This window comes from Larus michahellis, unplaced genomic scaffold (assembly GCF_964199755.1).
Source record: "Larus michahellis unplaced genomic scaffold, bLarMic1.1 SCAFFOLD_159, whole genome shotgun sequence".
NCBI lineage: Eukaryota > Metazoa > Chordata > Aves > Charadriiformes > Laridae > Larus > Larus michahellis.
The window spans coordinates 46,962-72,070 of record NW_027436126.1 but is presented as its reverse complement, the minus strand read 5'-3'; the positions used below and the strand labels follow the sequence as shown (position 1 = coordinate 72,070).

At 51.1% G+C, this 25,109-nt stretch overlaps 1 protein-coding gene and 1 pseudogene across 1 annotated transcript; one reads left to right on the top strand and one right to left on the bottom strand.

Annotated features, from left to right (window-relative positions):
- Nucleotides 1-1,372: 1,372 nt before the first annotated feature.
- On the bottom strand, nucleotides 1,373-4,381 carry LOC141737055 (olfactory receptor 10AG1-like; annotated as a pseudogene).
- A 3,004-nt stretch (nucleotides 4,382-7,385) lies between these two features.
- On the top strand, nucleotides 7,386-8,300 carry LOC141737061 (olfactory receptor 14J1-like). Its single transcript, XM_074571673.1, has one exon. It carries the CDS (start codon nucleotides 7,386-7,388, stop codon nucleotides 8,298-8,300), a length of 915 nt encoding a protein of 304 aa, XP_074427774.1.
- Nucleotides 8,301-25,109: the final 16,809 nt, after the last annotated feature.

The window sequence follows — 25,109 nt, the reverse complement described above, 5'->3', positions numbered from 1 at the left end:
TCATTATTTCCTTTTTATTTTATTACGAGTATTTCATTAAAGTAGATTAGTTCCTTCTAAACTCATAAATCTCTTTCTTTCCTTCCTCTCCTCGGAGTGAGAGCTGGGGGAGAGCATCTGTTGTCCGTCATTGGCCAACTCGGCCTAAACCAGGACAATACGGAAACACACTTCAGTGCTGCATATGCATTTGGGCTAAAAACCCCCACTGGGCTAGTTTTTCAGAGACAGTTTCAGAGTGGCAAAGCAGATTCGGCACATAAATGCTTGTTTTTGCTGGGATAGAGTTGATTTTCTTCACAGTAGCTGGTATGGGGCTGTGTTTTGGATTTGTGCTGGAAACAGTGTTGATAAGACAGAGATGTTTCCATTATTGCTGAGCAGCGCTTACACAGCACCATGGCCTTTTCTGCTCCTCACACCACCCCACCAGCAAGTAGGCTGGGAGTGCACGAGAAGTTGGGAGGGGACACAGCTGGGACAGTGGACCCCGACCAAAGGGATATCCCGTACCATGTAGCATCATGCTCAACCATATAAATCTGGGGGAAGAAGAAGGAAGGGAGGGATGCTTGGAGTTACAGCGTTTTGTCTTCCCAAGTAACCATTACGTGGTATGGAGCCCTGCCTTCCTGGAGGTGGCCGAACACCTGCCTGCCGATGGGAAGTAGTGAATTAATTCCTTGTTTTGCTTTGCTTAAGTGTGCGGCTTTTGCTTTACCAATTAAATTGCTTGATCTCAGCCCCGGAGTTTGCTCACTTTTACCCTTCTGATTCTCTCTCCCATCCCACTGGCGGGAAGTGAGTGAGCGACTGTGTAGTGCTTAGTTGCCGGCTGGTGTTAAACCACAACAAACAGAAACTCCACCATTCTCTGGGACCCCATTCCAGTGCTTGACTGTCCTCCTGGTGACCTTTTTATCTTTTATTTTTATGTCAGGTTAGTCAAGAATTACACAACTCAGAGCAAGACATCATAGCAGGGGGAGATGCTTTGAAGCCCTTCATATCTTTGAACACTTTTAAGGCGATTCCATGCAGGGATGCTATAGAAGATAGCCCGTGGGGTCTAGCAAGCGATTTCTCAAATGTGAGGCTGGTCGTCTCTTCACCACTTGTCTCACTTTCTGGGCATCAATGGCTACTGACCATGCTTTGACTATTTCCCTTTAACATTATTTGGTCAGACACAGCTTGAAGTAGCTGTTTGCATTAAACTACTCAGAGGTGCTGAAGATGCTCTAGAGTACAAAGATATCAAGGTGGGACACAACATAGGAGGAATGCCTCAGGACACCTTTCCCCTTCTTGAGGAGGATGAAAGCCAGGCCGGACACATGGTTTTGTTTCAGCAGGTATGAGATGCCTTTCTTCAGGCAACCATGTAGCCCAGTGGGACTTTTTGGGGACTATTTGAGAGGATTTTACGTACTCTGTAGTACCACTTTGTCCGTAGGAGTCTCTTCAAGGCAATTCTCACTTCCTTATTCCTCAGGCTATAGATGACAGGGTTAAACACTGGGGTAAAAATTGTGTAAAACAGGGCAAGGTATTTGTCGGTGTCTACGGAATCCCTTGACCGTTGCTTTAGGTAGACGACTGTGGCCGAGCCATAGAAGTGTCACCACCACAAGCTGTGAGGAACAGGTGGAAAAGGCTTTGTGTCTGCCCAGAACTGAAGGTATTTTCAGAATTGCCCTGATAATTTTAATGTAAGAAATAACTATTAAGGAGAAGGGAAAGATTGCAAATACCAGGATGATGGTGTACAGTGTCACTTGGTTCCAGAACGTGTCTGCACAGGCCAGCTCCAGCAGAGGGGGGACATCACAAAAAAAGTGATGAAGGTCATGGGATGCACAGAGGGCAAAGTGAACACCTGGTAGGTCTGTCCTACTTGCACTGGTACAACAGCCACCCACGACCCCACCACCAGTCTGATGCAGAGACCCCTCCTCATGATGAGGGGGTAGTGCAGGGGGTCACAGATGGCTATGTAGCGGTCATAGGCCATGACAGCCAGAAGAAGGCACTTGATGCTGCCCAGCAACACCAGGAAATACAGCTGGGCAGCATAGCCAAGGAAGGAGGTCCTGCCATCCTCCAGCAGGAAAACCACCAGCATTTTTGGCAGAGTGACTGATGTGTAGCAGATACATGGGGCTGTGGAGGCTTGAGTCCACTACTGTGATGAGTGCAATCAGGCTGTTCCCTGTGAGGACCATGAGGTAGATGACCAGGAATACTGTGAAGCACAAGCCCTGCAGGCTGGACTGGTCAGAAAATCCCAGAAGAATGAATCCAGATCCACCGGTGTGATTCTCCAGGCCTTTTCTTTGGGGCATTTTTCCTGCACAGAGCAATTCAAACAACAGGCTCTCAGAGGATGCTGGTGGCCTGTCCACCATCACAGACACTTCAAGCCTAGAGAAAGACTACAAACATCAGCATACACGCGATTGCAGGATTAGGAGAGCTCGACCAAGATAGGCATGAATGTTTGGAAATCTAACGTGGGTCGCTTGCAGAGGAGAGGTTTGTAAAGAGAGAGAACAGAGTCCTTGAGCCTGAATAACTGGGGGGTTTATTGTCATATGGGTAAAAGAAACTTGACTTTCTCTTTTAGAGGTGATTTTATTAAATAGAATACCTATTGAAAGATGAGAGAAAAGGAAGAAAAGAGACAAATACTAGTGCCTTTAAGGACAGCCTTACTTACGTTCCTTGTCCAGATCTCATCAGAGGTGTATTTAATGTAAGAACATTAAGAAGGAATAGGGTTAAAAGGGGGGAAGGATGAAAAAGGGGAAGACAAAGAAAGGCAAGGCTAGGCAAGGAGAGGCAAACAAGCCAAAGCAAGGCAAGGTATGACTTGATGCTTAGACCTTAGTGAGAGAGATTAATCCCAGCTCTCCTCACATGGGAGAGCTCATCCCCTGACGCTGCGTCCACACACAAAGATCTGGGAGACTATCTTAGATCTGAATCATCAGTTTTTGCCTAGTGAAGGGTGAATCCCGTCAGAAGTAACACAGGCTTCTCTCCGCCAAAGAATCCAGTGACACTGATGCATCCATGGCACATTTAAACAAGACAGAGAAGCAGCAGGTTATGCTTAAATTACCAGTTTTCAGGGTGCTAAAAGACATTTTTGTGCAAGCAAGAAAACTGGTTTATGCAGGTTTCAATCATACGGAGAAGAAAGTGATTAAAAGCGTGTGATATCCCCATGACACCCATTTTTCCCGCACAGGTCAGGCATCTATAACTTTTGAATAAGTCCCAAATCATTCAGCGTTCCCAAACCTGCTGCTCTGTCGCTTGGATTTCTGACAGCTTACAAATGCAGCCGAGGGCCCATTCGCTCTGATCCCAACCCTGCAAGCCCTCACAGAAGCAGAGCAGTGCTCTTGCTGCCTGGGGAGCTCAGCCTTCCCTTCACATTGCCCCCCTTCCCAGAGCAGAAGGGCTTCTTGCTGGGCACACCTGAAGGGTGTCAGCTACAATCTAGCAGCACCACAACAGCAGGTGGCTTCTTATGGAGAAGGGACTCAGCTGAGAGATGTTTAAGAATCTCAGTTTGAGGTGGGGTCAAGTGGTCATTGCATGAGGAATATGCCATCTGCAGCCTGGATATCTAGGTAACTCAGCTCTTGTCAGAGTCAATGGAGAAACAAGGAACACAGTATATGAGAACTGAAAAACAGCTCATCTGACCCAAGGGTCTGACTTGGGTGACACACAGTGGTGCGTCCAGATCATGAGGAAGCGAAAGGCGACTGCTCAGGCCTTGAGACAGCACTGACAAGGTGATACCAGCTTGTCTGTCCATCCCAGTTGTGCTCCCACTATGCTCAAGTTTGTTTCTTTTGTGACAAACTTACCATGGTAATCATTGCCTGATAGGATGATACAGATTTCATTACATACGTGCTGTTGGGTTAAGATAAGTGTTAGGTCAGGGTTAGTTAAGGTTCATGTTCACGCTTAAATTAGAGCTAGAGTTCATGTGGTTTAGGGTTAGATTTCAAATAGGTTGCGGTTTGGTTAGGGTAAGGGTAAGGTTGGGGTGCGGGTTACAGTTAGAGTCAAGGGTTATGACCTGGGGTTGGGGTAGAGCTAGGGTCAGGCAATGATTAGGGTTAGGATTAAGATAAGGTCAGGGTTATGTTCAGAGCAGGGTTAGGTTACGGTTCGGGCAGGGTAGGGTTAGGGTTAGATACCTGCTGGACAGTGTGCGTCTTGCTGTGCTCCTCTTCCAGTGCGTGCCACGGTCATTAAAATCCCCAATAAGACCTGGCAATTCTTTGGGTTTCTTGAATAAGCCTTTCTCCGCTTCCTTATCCTGATTGCAGGTGCTTTGTCTCCCACACTAAGAGGCCTCTCCTCTGATCCTCACCCACAAAGGACTCACCCAACCTCTTGCACATCCCATAGAGGAGCTCCATAAGAAAAGACAGCAGGAAAAGATGAAGAGTTCACCAATCCCAGTTTCAGCATTGAGACAGCCAAAACTCAGGGGAGGTCTTGTAGGAGCAACCTCCTGTAAATCCACCCCCATCATACTCGTCTTCCTCCCCTTTTATGTTTGCCGAATTAGCACAGCCCGCCCCACTCATTATGGGGTAGTTCCATCTCAGATGTCTCCTCCTCCTGGCTGATGTGTAGCATCATTTGGGTGGGAAGAGAACTATAGTCATACATGTTTAGCATGATCTCTATAATCTTCATTATCATATGCAGGGGTGTGCGTGCTTTCATATGTATTTCATGGATAATGAAGCAAAGGTCACTTCTCAGACACAATGGCCTTGAGAACTGAGAACTAGCAAGCTCACCACACGAGTGGCAGAGCTATCTTGTCTTCACAAGACGGTTCTCCCACACTTTCCGGTGCTAGAACTGTGAGCCTTATCAGTTCTTTGAAGGCCAGGCCTGCATTATTTATTTCCTTGCGAGTGTTGGAGGCTTTCCATTGAAGGCTTGGAGGGCCTTCTGCCCCTTGTCAGGGAATTTACAGTCTGTCTCTTACAACTAGCAGCTGGAGCTTTCCCAGCACTCCTCGCCATTTCTTCCACCAGTATCAAAACTCTGTGGTAGTACATGGGACTCCAGCTCCTCCGCTCTGTGCCCCAGGCTGAGGGTGTTGGTGCACTTTTGGTGCACTGCATCACTTTGGCTGGAGCACTGGGGCCACGCTCAGCCTTGTCACTAAGTACCAAGTCCCCAAGACCCAGTATGTGCAATGCTTTGCTTGAGATCAGAGACATGCTGGAGTGGACGGAGGGCAGCAATGTGAAAGCACCAAAAGTGAAAATCCTGTTCACCCAGAGGCCAGAAAAGCAGGGCTGGGCTCTGTAGCCCTGCCAGGAAAAGGCTTTGATGCTCCCAAAGAGCTGTGCTGGAGGGAAAGTTGATCTCCAGGAGGACAAGCTGCTGCTGAAAATGTCCTTGGGTGTGGAGATGCTGTGATCGAGGAGCACTGTGACAATCAGTCGCCTCTTCGTTGGTTATATCACCGAGGGGCTCAGCAAAGGATTGTTGGAAGAAGACTCAGCAGAGTCTGGGAGCAGCCAAATGAGTTGAGCCCTCCGTGTGATGGGCTTCTTGTTCATGACCTGGTCTGCGTCAACTGGGTGGAGATGGGTCAGACTGGGCCTCACTGCAGTGGTGGGTTTCGGTTGCTGATGGACAGAAACCAAACCTGCCTGGGCTGCCACATAGGCTTGCCCAAAGGAACCAAATCTGGCCGCAGTGCTCTCTGGGGTGTCTGTCAAGCATCTGCTCTGATCAGGAATGGCTTTCCCGTAGGTGCTGTGCTGTCCCTGCCAGCAACCTGCAGTTGTTCTGGGGGGCGCTGGCATCTCAGGTGGCACAACAAGCCGAATATGGCCACTGAGGAGCTGTCCTGAATTAGGTTGAGCAATGGGGGAATGTCCACGAGACACCTGCCACTACAGTCAGCAGAGATCTAGGAAATACACCTGGTGGAGAAGAGAAAGAGAGGGACTTAGCTGCATTTGGTCAGATGACCACCTCTGTAGGTGCTGTGGATGTAGGGAATATTGAAGGTTTTATCTGTCCAAAATGTAACATCTACTTTCATTTCCATCTGCCAAAGAAATTCCTCACCAGGCTCCATGATGTTGCCCCCAGATGCTGTCTTGTGTCTCAGCATTGCTGCATTAGGGCTTGCAGTCACCTGCACATATCCTGGGCAAACTCTGGTGTCACCTCAAATGTCACCAGGTGTTCCCACCTGAACAACTCCCTCACTCTCCATTAATTAGCAAGGGAGTGGACACAAACAGCTCACTTGCAGGTGCTCATCTTGTGCACGCCTGAACGGAGGCAAGAAGAATCCCACCTCCTGCGGGTTTGTGGCAGGCACGGGAGAGAGCTGAGTCCCCTTCCGGCCCCAGGGCTACAGAGCCGGGATGAGACGCCTTGATTGACTCGGCTGAATTCCTTCCCTCAGCAGGAGGGATAAAGGCGATTACTCCCTATCCCTGTCTGGGTGTCCTGACAAATGATGGGATGAGAAAATAGGATTCTTGAGACTCACTGTTTTCCTGATACACGAAATGACAGTGCAGGAAGGAAGAGCCTCTCCCCAGCTTAGTGATTGCTTCATCCTGTTTCCTAGCAGGTTCCCTGGAGCCCCAGGGACACCTGGAGGGATCCCCGAGGGGGCAGAGAAAGGGCTGCCTTGGGCTGGTCCTCTGCTGCTGAGCTGGGCTGGGCTCCTGGCATGGAGCGTAGGATGGGCTCTGGGAGCAGGGCTGGGCTCCTGGCATCCAGCGCGTAGGATGGGCTCTGGGAGCAGGGACAGGGAGGAGACGTGGGCACAGAGAAGCAGCTCCTGGCAGGGGCAGCTCCAGGCAGCAGAGAGCCACGCCAGCCGGCTGCATCCCTCTCTGCTCCGCTGCACAGGGAAAGAGAAACCAGATGGGAGAAACCGACTTTGAAACTGGATCCTTCCCCAAACAGTAACAGTAGTCCATTTTCTTCTTCAAGGACATTGTCAGGGGGACCATTGTCCAATGGAGGTGTAAGCACAGGACACTTGGGTGGTGCCCGGCAGGTCACTGGTGTGCAGAGCAGCTCTCCTGACTCTGCACTAGGGCACAGAGAGCCCTTTTGTCCCTCAGGGCTCAGCAGTGTTCAGGCGAAAGGCAATGGGAAAAAGAAGGATTTCTGCCCCTGCAAGGAAAGTGCCCTCAGTAGCACAAACCTGATCTCCAAAAAGGAGCTGAACGAAATTATTACAAAGGAGAAGTCATCGCGGGGAGATTTTTGGGGAAAAAAAGAATGGGATTGGCTCAGTCTGCCTGAATTTGTCAATGTCTTCTCTTTCAACAGTCCCCCACACTGAAGGTGAACAAATGTCCAATGGCAGCTCCATCACCCAGTTCGTCCTCCTGCCATTGGCAGACACACGGGAGCTGCAGCTCTTGCACTTCGGGCTCTTCCTGGGCACCTACCTGGCTGCCCTCCTGGCCAACGGCCTCATCATCACCACCATCGCCTGTGACCACCGCCTCCACACCCCCATGTACTTCTTCCTCCTCAACCTCTCTGTTCTTGACCTGGGCTCCATCTCCACCACTGTCCCCAAATCCATGGCCAATTCCCTTTGGGACACTGGAGCCATCTCCTACACAGGATGTGCTTCACAGGTATTTTTTTTCTTTTTCTGTGCTGTAGCAGAGGTTTATCTTCTCACTGTCATGTCCTATGACCGCTACGTTGCCATCTGCAAAGCCCTGCACTACGGGACCCTCCTGGGCAGCAGAGCTTGTGTCCACATGGCAGCAGCTGCCTGGGGCGGTGGGTTTCTCACTGCCCTGCTGCACACAGCCAATACGTTTTCACTGCCCCTTTGCCAGGGCAATGCTGTGGGCCAGTTCTGTGAAGTCCCCCAAATCCTCAAGCTCTCCTGCTCAGATGCCTACCTCAGGGAATTTGGGCTTATTGTGGTTAGTGCCTTATTCTCTTTTGGTTGTTTTGTTTTCATTGTGCTGTCCTACGTGCAGATCTTCAGGGTCGTGCTGAGGATCCCCTCTGAGCAGGGACGGCACAAAGCCTTTTCCATGTGCCTCCCTCACCTGGCCGTGGTCTCCCTCTTTCTCAGCGCTGCCATGTTTGCCTCCCTGAAGCCTTCCTCCATCTCCTCCCCATCTCTGGAACTGGTGGTGGCAGTGCTGTACTTGGTGGTGCCTCCAGCAGTGAACACCCTCATCTACAGCATGAGGAAGCAGGAGCTCAAGGATGCATTGCAAAAATTGATGACCAGATGATTTTCAAAAGCAATAAAATTTGTCTTCTGCAAATCACTCATAACGTAACTCATTAGAGGCCAAGTCCATCTCCTGTAGGTTTGTTGGGTATGGTTGTGGTTTTGGGGTTTTTTTGCTTTGCTTTACTTCTTATACTGATGGCCACAAAGAAATTTTGTCATTTGTGCTGTTCCTAATGAGGCATCTTTCCAAATTTGTGAGGCCCGCAGACTACGTAAATGAGGCCCTGTGCTCTCTGTCTATTTGAAAGAAATAAAGAACTTTCCAGTGACTTGTTTGCTCAAAATCCTTCCTATGAAGCCCCCTCTGGAGCCGTAGGGCAATGCCTGTGTGCAGAGGCGAAGGGGAAAGAAGAGGAGAGAGGAGAGGGAGGAAGAGGAGGGAGAACCAGCCTTGGTCTTCTCAGAGCTGCTTTCTTTCCGTTTCCACATTTTCCATTCTGATCCTTTGCCTTCTTGGAAGGCCCGATTGCTCTGGCAGCTCTCTCACACTGCTGATGGTGTGGCGGCCCTGTGAGCACAGGCAGGGGCAGGGACTGGTCAATTCTCTGACAGAGCTGGCCTCCCTAACAGCAGGGAATGTCCTCAGGGCAGTGCCTGAAGGTCCTCAGGCAAAAAGACGTTTGGAAGGGCTTCTCCAAGAGTTGCTGTCAAGAATACGCCCAGGGAAGTTCCCCACAAATGACACCACCAGTGTAGAACTTAATTGCGTAAAGTGTGCAGGGTGGGGACAAGCAGCAGCTCCCTTGCTCAGCCAGGGCTCCTGGGCAGGACGTGAAGGACCAGCAGAGCAGGTTCTGGTCAGGTCCTGTGTGTGCTGGACACCCCAGGGAAGCTGCCACAGGGCAATGGCCACACACCTGGCTAATAACAACCACAGGCATGAGCATGATGTGCGTGTGGTGAGATTAACCTGAGTGAGCACAAACACCATCAGCTGTTGCTGGGGCCTCCATGAAGGCCTGTGGGACAGACAGTGGCTGGAGGTCACTTCACTCGGAGAGTAACGTCCCCTGGGAAACCCCCTGAATGCAGCCCTGGGGTGGGCTTCCTTGACCCCAGGTCCCTGTGTCCATTCCTCACGCCGTGGGGCACCTCAGAGAGGTGCCGAGCAGGGAGACACAGCACGGGGCTGAGGTGCTGCCGGCCTCCGGGAGTGGCAACAGGAGGCCATGGAGTCTGCTGCAGGGCCTCTGCCCGTGCCAGGGAAGGACTCGTGTCTCTGAACAGCCCTGCCAGAGCCCTGATAGTGCTGGGTGTGTCTCCAGGAACAGCCTGTGTGCTACCTCACCCTCCCCTCTCTTCATGGCCTGTCCCTTTGACTACACGGTGTGACAGAAGCGCCTCTGTGGGGCATCTCACCTGTGCAGTCAGAAAGGGTTCTGCAGGCGTGAGTGGCATCGCCCTCTAGAAGATGGCATTTCTCACCTTTCACAAAGCACAGACCATGTCTAGGGAGTAGGAATGTAGCCGGAGGCACACACCCTCCATGTTTCACCTCTCTGAACGTCGATCACAGGTTTTTTTTAAGCACCTAACAGGGAAGCAAATGCCCTAAGTAATAGATGTCCTCAACCTTCAGAAAAAGTCTCTTCCTCCTCTCTTTCTCATGACCTACCCCATGACTGGGGTTGGGAACACCCTCCTCGTCATGTTGATGCTGCTGGAAAACTTGGAAACCTGCTCCAGCTCCAGCATCCTGACTGTCCCCCGACTGGGGACAGCACAATCTCTGCTCACAGCAATGGTTAGTGCTCTTTCCTGCACCTTTGGCGTGTACGCAGTGTTTCCTGCTGGTGGCCACATCCTACGAGGAGTACTGGGCTATATGCCGCCCCCTGCTCTCTGCAAGGCTCGTGAACTGGAAGGGTTGTCTCCAGAAGAAGGCTGCACCTTGGCTAGGGGGATTCTGTCATCTACAGCAATCATTTCCTTCTTGTCCCAGGTACATGTTGTGTTCCCCACGTACTGGACCACTTCTTCTTGTGCGGGTGAAACACTGAAACAGGTCTCCTGGAGAGGTTGTATGTACCCAGTCTCTGGAGACATTCAAGGTCAGCTTGGACAGGGCTCTGAGCAACCTGTCTCATTGGAGATGTCCCTGTTCACTGCAAGGGGGGTTGGACAAGATGACCTTTAAAGGTCCCTTAAAACCCAAGCCTGTTTATGACTCTATGATTCGGTGGGTTTGCACCAATGCTGAAACTCTCCTGACGTGAAACCATGACACTCATGGACTTTGTTTTCATAACCTGCTTTTTAGACCCATTCTTGCCGTTCCTGTTCATGCTGGTATCCTGTGAGTGCATCAGAGCTGCACTTGGGGGCAGCTCTCCTGCCCAGCAGGGGCAGGCAGAAGGCCTTCTCCACCGGTTCCTCTCATCTCCCTGGAGCCACTCCTTTCTGCGGCACCCTCCTCACTGTCAGTGGGATGCCCAGAACAGCCCTCTGGAGAGAGTTTAACAAAGCCCTCTTTCAACACGCACCTCACCCCTGCTCAATCCTCTCATCTCCAGCCTGAGGAGAAGAAAGGATTGGGGGTCGGGAGGAACTGACAAAAACAGCTTAGGAAAGCTGTCAGCTGCAGAGAGATGCCGTTGGAGTTGTGGGCTTGTTGGAAGAAATCCCTTATGGTTCTCTTTTGAAGTGGCCCCAAGGGCCTGGACAGGTTAGAATTGTGTCCTGGGCACTCCTCTGGCAGCGTGTCATAGTGAGAAGGCTGTTGGTGTCAGGGAGATGGAGAAGGCTGGCCAGTGTCATTGTGACACCTCTTTCCAACACCTTGGAAAGGCCAGAGCTGTCAGAGAGGTTCCTGGGGCCTTGGAGAAGGCAGACAGTTTTCAAAAAGGCAGGAAGGAGGATGGGGATGATCACAGACTGGTCAGCCTCACCAGGGAAGGTGATATGACAAGTCCTCCTGCAGCCATCTGCAGGCATTTGAAGGACAAGAAAGGGATCTCAGAAGACATGTGGGAGGGAAAAGAAGGGGATGTTGTGTACCCAGACTTTAGCAAGGCCTTTGACGTGGTCTTCTGTAGTCTCCTTAGAGTCAGCTTGTTGCCAGCCAGGCTGAAGAAGTGGACGATGTGGTGGGTGGGAAGCTGGCTGATTGCTGAGGAGAGATGTCATCTGTGCTACAAAGTCCTCCTGGCGGCCAATTCCTGTGGCATCCTTCAAAGACCAGCCCTTGACAAGAAGTAGGGAACATTTTTATTATCCCTCTGGATGATGGGAGAAAATGCACTTTCCCCTCCTTTGTGGATGATGCCAAGTTGTGGGGAGCCCTTGCAGAATCTCACCTAGTTAGCACTCTTGGTAGCAGGAGAGTTGGGCAAGATGACTGTGGTGGGTTACACATGGCTGGCCATCAGGTGCACACCAAGCCATGGGAGGTTCTCACCGCTCCTCCTCAGCATGACAAAGGGAGAAAAGAAGGTGAAAACACTCATGGGTAAAGATAAAAGTAGCTTGACAGAGGGGGACAGTCTGTGTGTGTGAGGACAAAAAAAAAAAAGAAGCAAGCGAAAAGCAAAGGCCACACACAGAAGGAGAGGAAAACCAGATGCGATTGTTTCCTCTACTTCCTGTCAGGAGACAATATCAGCTACCTCCTGGGAGGCAACGATTCTATACATATAGCAGTCTCTTTGGAAGACAAATGTGTTAATTACGAATATCATCCCCTTCCCCGTCCTTTCTCTCAGCTTTTCTTGCTGAGCATGATGTCATATGGCACGGAATATCCCTTTGGTCAATTCAGGGCCCAGCCCAACCACTTGCCCACCCCGAGTGTACTACCTTCAGAGGGGGTGGGAGAGACAGCCTTCACATGGCGCGAGCACTGCTCAGCGATAGCCAAAACATTGGTGCAGGACCAACACCCTTCTAGGCACGAGTAGGAAGCGCAGCAGTGTAGGGGCTGCTATGGAGAAAGTTAACTCCCTCCCAGCCAGACCCAGGACAACGCTGTTCAGGGGTCTCTTCCAACCTGCGCCGTCCTAGGATTCGAGGAATCTTTTCCTTGGAGAGCTCTTTGAAGACAGAACAGACGGAGGAAGAAGAAGAAACAGGCAGAAGGTGAGATACAAAATGCACCAGTATAAATACAGCAGCTCCTCTGAGGAACGTTTCTCCCCTCAAACCGTTGGCAGGAAATCTGTGAGATAAATTTGATGAGAGAAGCTCCCTTTTATCTGCTCAGGGACTGGGCCACAAGGAGGGTGATGGGTGGGTACGGGGTCATGGGGTCAATTGTGTCTCAGGAACTCATCCAGGAGGAAGGCAATGGCGGTGAAGGGGCTGTGAGGTCACTTCTGCCTCTGGAGGGGACAGGCTACAGCAGGAATGTGGCTGGGAAAGGGACTGTGAGGTCCCTTCTTTCTGAGAGAGCTGACAAGTCAGCCCTTGGCTCATGGCTGGGCTCTGTGCTTTTAAGCTCACATCTGCCAGTGTCTCTGACAGGCCGGCAGAAGGCCCCTGGGTGGCACATTGACTGGGAGATGCCCTCTGCCGAAGGACCCAGGCTCACTCCAGCAAGGGGACTTATATTTTGGGTCTCATGTCTCTTCTACATTAGTACGTGAAGGGACAGCAGCAGGCACGCAGCTTGGTCATGTCTATACAAGAAGCTGAAAGGCTGGCAGCCTTGGGACATCATGGTGAGCTTGCTTCTGTCTGGTCTGGTGAAAGGCCACCAGAAGGCTGATGGGCTGGGATGGCTGCTTGAAGGTTGTTTCCCAGCTGGTGGAGCTTTCCTTGGAGGTTGGGAACTGCAGGAGAGGGAAACACTGCCACACAGTGCAGCTTGGAAGGTGGAGAGTGGCCATGAGGAAGCAGAAATATCACTCCAAGGGTAGGGCTGTGGTACGAGAAGTCATGCAGAAGGAGTCTGAGATGAGTCCATGTCTTTGTGTGTCATGGAACAAAGTGTGAGGGTGGACAGACGTCGGTGAGTGTCTGGAACTGCCAGGGTGAGAGCAAGGTGGGGAAGCGACATGGGTGTCTCCAGCCGGCAGGGAAAAAGAAGCAGCTGTGGGAGAGCGTAGGACACACTGTGGTGGAGATGGCAAAGGGCACTGGCAAGGCTGGAAGTCACCAAGAGAACCCAAGTCTTTGTCCCCTTGGGCACAGCAATGACACCTCTGCCACCAAGGCCTGTGAGGAGACATGTTGTCCTGAGGCACTGAGGGGGCCTCCTGGCCTCCTTGCACACCCCCAGCGCTGCTGGAATGGTGACTTCAGACATGGTCGGTTTAGTTAGGAGATGTGGAAATTCATGAAAGATGAGGGAGATTAAATGCACGGTCTGAGAGGGAGCACTGAAAAAATGCAAATCAAGTTCTGCTGGTTTGGAAGGTCAATAGCTCTCCGCTTGCTATTCATGCACGTCCAGAAATCTCTTTATTTTCATCGCATGGGAAAACACTGATGACGTCCCCCAGGGATGTCATTGGCTGCCTGCAGCTGAGGCTGCAGTTGAAGGATCAGGAAAAGGTAAAGCGGCTGGAGAAGGACAGAAAGGGCATCCATCTGGAAGCTGCCCCCAGCCGGAGACAAGAGGCCACCGGCCCCTGCGGGTGAGGAAGGGTCCCTGCGAGCAGTCCTCAGCAGGCCAGCTGGCCACCACACACCACAGGGTCTGTAGGTGGAACCAAAGGTGCGGCACGGCCGTGCAGTGTGTGTGCGGGTGTGTGAGGCTGTGTGTCTGGGAAGCCTGACCATCGTAAGAGCTGAGAGAGGCAGAGACAGAAGCGTCTGAACTGTAACATTCTCCTGGCGGCACCAAGAGTGGGAACTGCGTTGAGTCCTGGGGCCTGGGGGCCGTGTCACCCCTCTGCTGCGTGCGGGTCCCTCCCCGTGCCTGTGCCCCCACAGCCTTTGCCTCACTGGTCTCGCTTTTTTGCTTGCCTGTGCCTCTCTTCGGGCTGTTCTTGTATCCTGCTCCCTGCCCCTGCTCTAGTTTCCAAGCCCCTCTCTTTCTCTGCCGTTCTTCCTGTCCCTTTTGTGTTTCCCCTTGCTCTCCCTCTGTCCTGCTCCCTGCTCCTCTTTTTCTCTTCCTCTGTCTCTGTCCTGAAGCACATTGCTGGTTTTCCCTCTGGAATCTTGGGGGGGTTCCTCATATCCTGGGGTGAAGAGGTGGAGGGGCAGCTCTACGTGTGGGGCAGGGGCTGCGTTAACCCCCCCACCTCCCGCTGCACGAATGGCCACAGGTAGAAGCAATGTGAAACAAACATCAAACCTTTAATGACTTAAGAAGGAAAGCGAGACGTGGTAGAGGGCTGGGGCTGGAGTGGCTGGGTGCGGGTCGCATGCCACAGGGATTTGTGCTCCCCACCTTCCCTATCAACCCATCAACAGTGGTCGGGGGGGTGTGGGGCACTTTGCTCATCCCCCAGGGTTCAGGATTGCCTGGTGGGCACGTTGTTGTCATGGCATGCCCTCCTCTTGCTGCTGCCCACGTGCTGCCTGCTGCTACCAGCTGCAGCACCGTCCCCCATCAGCTTTCCCTTGCCCAGGGTTTTTGAGTGTTTGAGCACCTGGCACACCACCATCTTCTTTCTCTTCTTGGGTGGGATATTGTCCCGTGAGGAGGTCTCTTCCATTCTTGGGGTGCCCTCTGGCACGGGGCGCTTCGCCTGCTTTCTGCCCGCCTTCCCCGATCTGGGCACTACCCAGTGGGGGACGATGCCCGGCGGCAGCGGCAGGCAGCTCAAAAGCACCCGGGGCTGCCTGTGCAGTGCCTCCTCCACAGCTGGGCCTTGCGGGGCAGATGGTGCTGGGGGGCAGCTGCGGAGTTCAGCAGAGGACTCTCTGGAGGACCCTCTGGACGATCCTTCACGGGACTCTCCATGGGACTGTCCCCACAAGTCTCTACAGGACAAAGTGGCAGCCAGGTGGGGAGGACCGTTCCCACCCCACCCTGTGTCCCCTTGTGGTCCAGCAAGGGGGACGTTGCCCCCCCTAAGAAGGGGTAGGCCTCTCCCAGCATCGCCACCACCACTTGCTCCTCAGGGCAGTCACCCTCTGCCCCGTACTCGGAGAATTGGCAGGGCTGGTTGGGGAAGGCAGTGCTGGTGAGACTGGTGGAGATGTCGAGGGCATCGGGGATGGTGTCCTCGCCCTCCAGGGTGTCGAGCCAGGCGAGCATGTCGGTGATGTCCACGTTGAACTCCTGAAAGTGCTCGTGCTCATCCTGAAAGTGCAGGTTGTCCCCTGCCAGCTCAGGAAAGGCCTTGGCAAAGCTGTGTGGCCCCAGCTCAGGCAGGACCAGGGGCTTCTCCAGGGTGTCCAGGATGGTCACCCCTGCTGACAGAGCAATCAAAACCAGCCAGACCCCGTGGCAATGCAAGATTTCCTGGGCATGGGATGGCCACCCACGGGCTCTGCCATCCCCCCCAAAACTCACCTTTGGACTTTTTTCTGGTGTCGGGGCCGCTGCCCTTGATGACCACCACGTCATTCTCAGAGGCCTCCAGCGCCTTCTTGATGCTGGTGCTCAGGGTGTGGGCCATAGGAAGGCCCTGCCCCCAATGCTGAGCCATGGTGGACAGGGGTTCCTGGTGGGCCACGGCCCATGGCCCCAACCCCATGGGCTGGTGGGGCACCAGGAGCCCTGTCACCACCTGCTGTCCCCAGCTGCAGGCACGAGGACAGGGAGCAGCCACAGGGGGAAGTGGCACCCCGTGGGGGATGTGCCCCAGCTGCCCTAGGACACCCAGGGGCCCTGGCACCCCCTGCCAGATGCTGGCCTGCGCCAGCTGGTGGGTGCTGGGCTGGGCCTGGGCAGGCTCGGAGTGCCCCGGCTGCATGCTGGCAGTGACCGGTGACAGCGTGGCGGGGGCGGTGAGGCTCACGGTGGGCACTTGCGATGCCATCAGCAGCCGCAGAGGCAACCTCTCTGTTGGGGGAAGCCAAGAGGGGTGATGGGGGGATACTGGCAGGCAGAGCCGGCTGGGGGGTTACCCGCAGGGTAGGAGCACCAGGAGGAGCGGGAGCTGCTGCCGTACCTCGATGGCAGGCAGAAACCCGGCAAGATAGGGTGTGGTGCCAGCTGCCAGCTGGCCTTGGGGAGACCACAGGGTCGTCGTGGAAATGCACAATGACATCCTAGAGGCCGTGGGAACCTTGGGGGTGGAATCTGTGCTGTTGCGTCACCGGGCTGCTCTGGAGCTGGGCATGTCCCGCAGGGCTGTCAGGATATTGGCACCTGGAAAGAAGAGGATGTAGAGTGGATAGTGGAGATTGCACCTCTAACTGAAAGAATTTTCTTGAAGGTTTTCCACAGCTGTGTAGAAGTGACTTTTATGAGAGCCTTGCATCTTCCTGTTTCTTCACACCATCATGAAACTGATGCTTTTTCTTTATTTTTACCTTTTTGTTTGTTTGTTTCTTTTTTTCTTTCCTTGCCATACCCTTGACTCACCCAGCATTTGGAAAATTGTCCATTTGTTTCTAAGCAAGTAATTTTTTCTTTTCGATGAAATATTTGGAAGGCTTTGAGAAGTGCAGACGTTAGCTCACAGGAGAATTCTGTTCCTGCTGTTGTCTACCCTGGAGGTGGTGAACCTTCCTAGCTATGAAGTTGTCAACTGAAATAACTCCTATGACCAGCAGTCAAAAGCCACGTCCCATATGCAGTGGTGAGCTGCAGTACGGAGGAGCTCTGGACAGTCATTTCGGGTGGGGTGAGAGGCAACCCCAGCTTCCTCAAGTTCCTGGTGTTCCTGCTGGAACAACGCTAATTCTTCATTCTCTCCACTTCCTAGCTACCAACAGGAATTGTCCTGAGGATGTAAAGTGCCACATGGCAGCATTGATCTGTATTTCTCTCTGAGAGCAGCTGTTTCCCTGGTTTCCCTCTATGTCCTGCCTTTCAGGGGACCATGTATCAAACCTGTAATGAAGAGTTTTGTTTCCAAGGCTTTCAGATGGTTGTGTCTGTCCAGGACACCTCAGCCTGTGAAGACAAAGTGCTGTCAAGTGTCTTTGTGCTGGAGACAAACTCTTGGCTTCTTTGGGATTGTGATCCCATGCAGCTTCTAGTGCTGAGGACTGAGCACCTTTTTCCAGTGTTTCCAGCCTTTTCTATTGCAGCCAAAAGCTGAGGGAGGGTTTCCAGGGCTTAGTTTGGAGTGACAAGACAAATTGTCCTATGCAAGTAAACATCGCTCATGGAGTGTAGGCATGTGCGAGCCATGAAAACTTGTGTGAAGAGCACAGTGTGCTCGGAGAGCATCCCTCTGTCCTCACTGACGGGAGACACCAGAGCAGATCTGTCGGGGGCGGCTAGCAGAAAAGTACAAGTATGCAAGAAATTCGAGGGCATGCTGACCTTGCAGACCTGAGACAAATAACTCTGAGGAGCCAGGGAACAACTGGCCTTGCAGGTCTGAGATAAATAACCTTGAAGAAGTAGGGAGTAGGCAACAAGTTATCACTGTAGCTTTTAGCACATTCCAAAACTGTAGCTTCTAGCATGTAGCGAAACCGCAAGTAGGAGGGATTATTGTAATGAAACATTTAGAGCTAAGCCAATTAGAAATGATAGAATTTGTGTAATTTATGTAACTGTTAAGTAGCTGTATAAAAAGCTTTCCGACGCGTCTAATAAACCGACATCTTGCTTGCATCAAGCAGCGTCCCGTCTCTCAATCGTGGCAAATTGGTGACCCCGACGTGATGGGGTGGTGAACCGCCTAGCTGAGCGGCTTGCTGCGAGTCCCACGGAACTTTGAATGAGCTGCTGAAAGGAAGCAGGAACTGGCCAGGAATCCCTCTGGATTTAAGAGGTGAGCTGTGGGAAACATGGGGAATCAGATGTCCCCCGCAGAGAGAGACATATATGAAGTTATGAAAACGCTCCTCCGGAAACATAAAAAAGATATTTCCGGGCAGGACTTAAAGATTATGCTTAAGTGGGTACAAATGAAGATCCCCACTGTTACGGCCTCCAGTATTTTTACCCGGGAACTTTGGGACGATGTGGGGGTAAAGTTGTGGGACTCAGCGACGTCAGGGAATGCCGAGGCTCAGCGTTTGCTTCCGTGGTGGAGAGATATCTTTGAGGCTATTAAGGCACAGGAAAGGGGCCATAAAGACTCTCCAGATACTAAGGGGGAACCTTCATCAGCTCAGCCTTTGCTTCCCCCTCCGCTACCTCCGCGACGCGCTAAGTCGCCCGGACCCTTAAAGGTCTGTGCCGCAGGCTACCCTCCTGAGGAAGATCCGCTTGACCCGGCGCCCGTTGATCCCGATAAAGAGCCTGACTTTTACCCCCCTGACCCTCATGATACGTGGGCGAATATTAGACGTCAAGCTTTAAAAGAAGGTGACTTGGAAATAGCGCGAACGATAGTCGCCCCTGTTATTTATCAAGGCCGGGGAGTGCAGTGGGAGGCTTTGTCCTTCCCGGTGATTAAAGAGCTGCGCCGTACCGTCACAGAACACGGGCTCTCTTCCGCATATTTTGCGAGCCTGCTGTCTTCTGTCTTTGATACGTATGTTATGACTCCCCATGATTTAAAATCGCTAGCGCAATTGTTATTAACCCCTTCCCAGTATTCCCTCTGGGAGTCGCATTGGAGGGGGGGCCTTCAAACTCTCCTCACCAGCTACGTGGGTCATAATAATGCTGCTCTTGCTGCACTGACCATGGAGCACCTTATGGGTACGGGTCAGCACTCTGATCCAGCGGCACAGGCTCGAGATTGTCCACGAGAGGCCCTGGAAGCGATCCGCGAAGAAGCAAAAAAGGCTTTACTTAAAATACCCAATTCCGGTAAACCTCAAAAGGCATTCACCTCTATTACGCAGGAACCTCGGGAGCCGTACATGCAATTCATTGATAGACTTAAGCAAGCTCTGGAACGCCAAATAGATAATACCGAAGCTCGAGAGATTTTGCTATTAAAATTAGCAGTTGAAAATGCTAACGCCGACTGTAGAAAATTACTTAAATCTCTCCCTAAACCAGCTCCGACTTTGGTTGAAATGGTAGAGGCTTGTAATCGTATCGGTACTGTGGACCATAAATTTGAAGCGATGGCAGCTGCTTTCGCAGCTATGAGAGGCATGTCTGGGGGAGGAAATTGTTACGGTTGTGGTAAACCAGGCCATATCAAACGAAATTGTCTCGCTTCTAATGGGGCAGCTAAAGCTCAAGCCCCTGGGATCTGTCCCCGATGCAGGAAGGGGCGTCATTATGCTAATCAATGTCGTTCTAAGTATAATTTTCAAGGGCAGCCGATACAGGGAAACCGCTTGCGGAGCGCGGGGCAGCGACGCGCACAGACACAAGTGTCATCACCGGTGAATCGAGCCATGCAGATGGGTGTGACCTTGCCACAAGTCTTCGCTCAGCAACAGCCGGTAGCGCCGGATTGGACCTGGCAACCTCACACGCAGTAACGTTGCTTGATTCCTCTGTTCATTTATTAGCAACTAATGTTTCAGGTCCTTTACCCCCGAAAACACAAGGGCTACTATTAGGGAGATCACCAGTTACCTTAGCCGGACTTTTTGCATTGCCTGGAGTAATTGATGCGGATACCGTTGGGGAAATTAAAATCATGGCCTGGACCCCATTTCCCCCTTGCACAGTACCCAAAGGAAGCCGCATTGCACAATTACTACTGATCCCGCAGAACGCAAGCTCTCTTTCGCCTCACCCACCTCCGCAGCAAAGACAAGGAGGTTTTGGATCTACTGGGGATCCACAGATTCTCTGGGTACAGTCCATTTCCCAGAAGCGACCACTTTGTCAATGTACTCTTATTCACGGCACTCAGCAAGTAATCCTGAATGGGATTATTGACACCGGGGCCGATGTTACTGTAATTTCACAGGCGAAGTGGCCTCCACAATGGCCTTTGGCAGCTGTGCCTCAGGTGCTAGCCGGAATCGGAGGAGTTGGTAGAAGCCACCAATCCTCGGAATTGATCCAAATCAAAGGCCCAGAAGGACGAGTGGCTTCCGTCAAGCCTTTTGTGCTGCCTGTTCCTATGGTCTTATGGGGACGTGATGTGCTGTCACAATGGGGAACTTCCATTCAGTCGCATTTTTAGGAGGGGCCATTAAGGTGCGCGACACCCTGAAACTGACTTGGAAAACTCAGACGCCCATTTGGGTAGATCAATGGCCCCTACCACTCGAAAAGCTTCGCGCTCTCCAAGAACTGGTTACGGAACAATTAGCAAAAGGACATATAGTACCTACTACTAGTCCTTGGAATTCACCTGTCTTTGTTATTAAGAAGCAATCTGGCAAGTGGCGCCTGCTCCATGATCTCAGAAAAATCAATGATGCTATGGTAGATATGGGAGCTCTGCAGCCAGGGCTCCCTTCTCCAACTATGATCCCCCGCAATTGGCATCTCACCGTTATTGACCTTAAGGATTGCTTTTTTAACATTCCACTACACCCTGATGACGCTGCCAAATTTGCTTTTTCAGTCCCAAGTGTCAATATGCAAGCCCCTGTGCAACGATATCAGTGGGTTGTACTGCCACAGGGAATGAAAAATAGCCCGACAATTTGTCAATGGTATGTCGCTAAGGTACTTAGCCCTGTCAGGGTTGCGTTGCCTCAAGTTCTGTTATATCATTATATGCATGATATCTTGATGGCTGCGCCTCACCTTGAGCTCATGGAAAAGGCCGTAGCCCTTGTCACGGCCGCTGCCAATTCGGCAGGCCTCTGTATTGCGCCCGAAAAAGTCCAGAAAATGCCCCCTTGGACCTACTTGGGTTGGCGCATCAGGACCCAGACGATAGTTCCCCAACCTGTGCACATACAGGCAGACATTAAAAATTTGCACGATGTTCAAAAATTATTAGGGACCATTACTTGGGTCCGACCCTTGCTAGGAATCTCCAATTCAGACTTAAGCCCTTTGTTTGAACTCCTCAAGGGAGATTCCGATTTACGCTCCCCTCGTCGTCTGGGTCCTGAAGCCGCTGCCTCATTACAAAAAGTAGCGCAAGCCATCGCCTTACGGCAAGCACACCGCTGTGCGCCTGAATTGCCCTTCAATTTAATTATTTTGAACCCTGCACGTCAGCCATATGCTTTGATTTTTCAATGGGACCCTAACAATCCTGATCCCTTATTAATCATTGAGTGGGTCTTTTTACCCAACCAGCCCACTAAAACAATTTGCACGCAACATGAAATGTTTGCTTCCTTGGTAATTAAAGCACGGCAGTGCTTGCTTGCCCTATCAGGGATGGACTTTGCTTCTATCTCTTTACCTGTAACTAATATGTACCTACAATGGTTATTCCAACAGTCTGATGCTTTCGTGTTTGCCTTAACAGATTATACGGGTCAACTAACCTCACATCCTCCGTCCCACAAGCTTCTACATGCTCATTTTAACTTAATATCCATACCAAAGAGATGTCACCAGCCCCTCCAAGGCCTTACTGTGTTCACCGATGGGTCTGGAAAAACACACAAGTCGGTGATTGTCTGGTGGGATGACCGCTCTCAACAATGGGAGTCGGACGTTGAGACAGTCTCCGGGTCCCCTCAAATCGTAGAGCTTGCCGCTGTTGTTTGAGTTTTTCATAAGTGGTCTACACCACTGAATCTTATTACTGATTCTGCTTATGTTGCAGGCGTCGTCGAACGGGCAGAGGCCTCGGTGCTGCGTCATAATTTGCATGCTGATTTGTTTGCTTTGTTGCAGGAACTTGTTTTCCTTTTAACCTCTCGAACACATCCCTATTTTGTTTTACATGTTAGATCGCACACCTCTTTACCTGGGTTTATTGCAGAGGGCAATCGACGGGCCGATATGCTCACTCTGCCAGTACAAGTTTTACCTGACCGTATTGCACAAGCTAAGCTTAGTCATTCCTTTTTCCATCAGAATGCAGGGGGCCTCAAACATCAGTTTGGCCTCACTTCTCAGCAAGCGGCGAACATTATCGCTGTCTGCCCTGATTGTCAAAAACATTCTTTTCCTACGGCGCCAGGTGGGGTTAATCCCAGAGGCTTACAAAGCCTGCAATTATGGCAGACAGATGTCACACACTATCCAGAATTTGGGAGATTAAAATACGTCCATTCCTCTATTGACACCTTTTCAGGCGCTCTATTTGCCTCCTGCCATGTGGGGGAGGCGGCGAAAGATGTTTGCAGGCATCTGCTGCGTGCTTTTGCTACCTTAGGCATCCCTGCACAAATCAAAACAGACAATGGCCCTGCTTATATCTCGGCTGCACTTAAAACCTTTTTTATCTCTTGGGGGATCACTCACATCACTGGGATCCCGCATTCCCCTACGGGCCAGTCCCTGATTGAACACTCTCATCAGTCTTTAAAGCGCTTGTTACAGCAACAGAAAGGGGGAGTAGGGACAGCCACCCCTGAAGAACGTCTACAGAAAGCCTTGTATGTTTTTAACTTTTTAAATTGTTCTTTAATAGATAACAACCCTCCGATCGTTCGCCACTTTAACACAAACACTTCTTTCGAAGCCAGCGTAAAAGCTCCAGTCCTGATCCGCGACCCTGAGACAGGTAAAGTCTTGGGGCCATACCCCCTTGTCACATGGGGCAGAGGCTATGCTTGTGTTTCCACAGAACGAGGCCCCAGGCGGATCCCAGCGAAGAGCGTGCGACCGTTCCGTGAACCCCTACCACAGTCGGATGGCCACAACACCAATCCACAGCTAGATCATTCCCCTGAACAGCATACCGGAGAACATTCGGAGGACTGATGCAGTGCTCTTATGGACAATAGAGCAGAGACTCCAGTAGAACATATTCATTGCGTCACCTGTGGTAATTGTGACCCTTGGGTTTTATGTGACTGCTATCGCTGTGGTAAGAGATGGTAGCGATGGTTAACATTGGCCAATAGATGGTGTGACAGTTGCCTAATATATGAAATATATACAATTAGCATTGTAAGAATTTAGCATTGAAAAAAAAAAAAAAAAAAGACGAAAAAAAATTCCTTCAAACACCATGATCCTGATCCTGTTAACACTTTTTTGTATATGTGCGGCCTGGACACATGCCAATCCTTTGCCAGGGTGCCACCCTCACCTTTTTGACCCCCATCAAAACGTCTGGGTTACTCTGGCCAGGTCGCTCAATACAACTAGCTTTTGTGCCAGTCTTGCTACGCCCAGCTCGCCCTTCATCACCTGCTTAGTAGGGGTACCACTGAATAACTCGACCTTTTTACTGTTTAATAACTCTATGACAACCTTACGGATGCAGTACAGTATTTCCGGAAGGTTTCCTTTTTCATGGCAAAATCTTAAGGACCTTTTTGAAAAATACGATTATTGGGATGATAAATTGCCAATAGGGCCCGAGCCGCAGGAAATTGACTTAGTAGATTCTCTTAATGCTTCTCATTGTTTGTTTATTGGCCTTAGGTCATGGTCGGGGGCCCAAAAAGAGGGGCGCTTAGTAAAGGATTCTCCACCGACCGCCATTTCACCTATTGGTAATGCTACCCTCTGGCAACAACAATGGTGTTTGAGCATTGCTCGAGACACCACTCACTCAGCCCCCGGTACCATGCTCCCTAGGCGGCTCCCCTTGGGGTTCTTTTTTATTTGCGGAAATAGAGCTTGGTCTGGGATCCCTTCTAACCCTAGAGGAGGCCCGTGTACTATTGGACAGCTTAGTCTTGGCACTCCTCACTATCATCCAAGCCCAAAACAGCGGTTACGTTTTACTCATGACACAACACAAGCATTAGAAAATACTTGCGACGATAATGTTAAGCTATGGAATCGCTGGGAGGTTTTTTTCGCCTCGCTATTTACCCCGGGGTGGCAGCAGCGAGAGCCCACAGAGACTTAGATGCAATTGCCTGTTGGGTTGTTAAGCAAGCAAATGCTACCAGCCGCATACTATCTGAGATGGCTGAAGACTTGTCCACGGTACAACACGCAGTCCTGCAAAACAGAGCCGCTATTGACTTCTTGCTACTGGCCCACGGACATGGCTGTGAGGACTTTGACGGAATGTGCTGCGTGGACTTAGAGGACCACTCTTCTTCGCTACATAAGCAAATTACACAACTCCTCGCACATTCACAAAAGGTGCAATCTGATACGGACTTCTTCGGATTGGGTGCTTTGGGTGATTGGTTTGGGCTAAACGGCTGGCTTAGGAGCCTGGTACAATCTGCGGTGCTCATATTAGTTATCATATTGGTAGGCCTTTTGATTCTAAGCTGCGTTCTTTCCTGTGTCAGGTCTATGGTGACTAAAGTTGTTCGACATACATGGTTTATTCAAAACGGTGATATTCCAAAGATTTACGCTAGTGTTAGTTCTGTCCAGCTCACTGAGTATGATGACCTTTAAACCCGTGCCTCAGTTCTGCCTTTAAAGAAACAAAAAAGGGGGAGATGTCGGGGCAGCTAGCGGAAAAGTACAGGTATGCAAGAAACTCGAGGGCATGCCGACCTTGCAGACCTGGGACAAATAACTCTGAGGAGTCAGGGAACAGCTGGCCTTGCAGGTCCGAGATAAATAACCTTGAAGAAGTAGGGAGTAGGCAACAAGTTATAACTGTAGCTTCTAGCACATAGCAAAACCGTAGCTTCTAGCATGTAGCGAAACCGCAAGTAGGAGGGATTATTGTAATGAAATATTTAGAGCTAAGCCAATTAGAAATGATAGAATTTGTGTAATTTGTGTAACTGTTAAGTAGCTGTATAAAAGGCTTTCCGACGCGTCTAATAAACTGACATTTTGCTTGCATCAAGCAGCGTCCCATCTCTCAATCGCGGCAGAGAAGCAGGGTGCAGAGGGCTGTTTGAGGATCTCCTCTTCACGCTC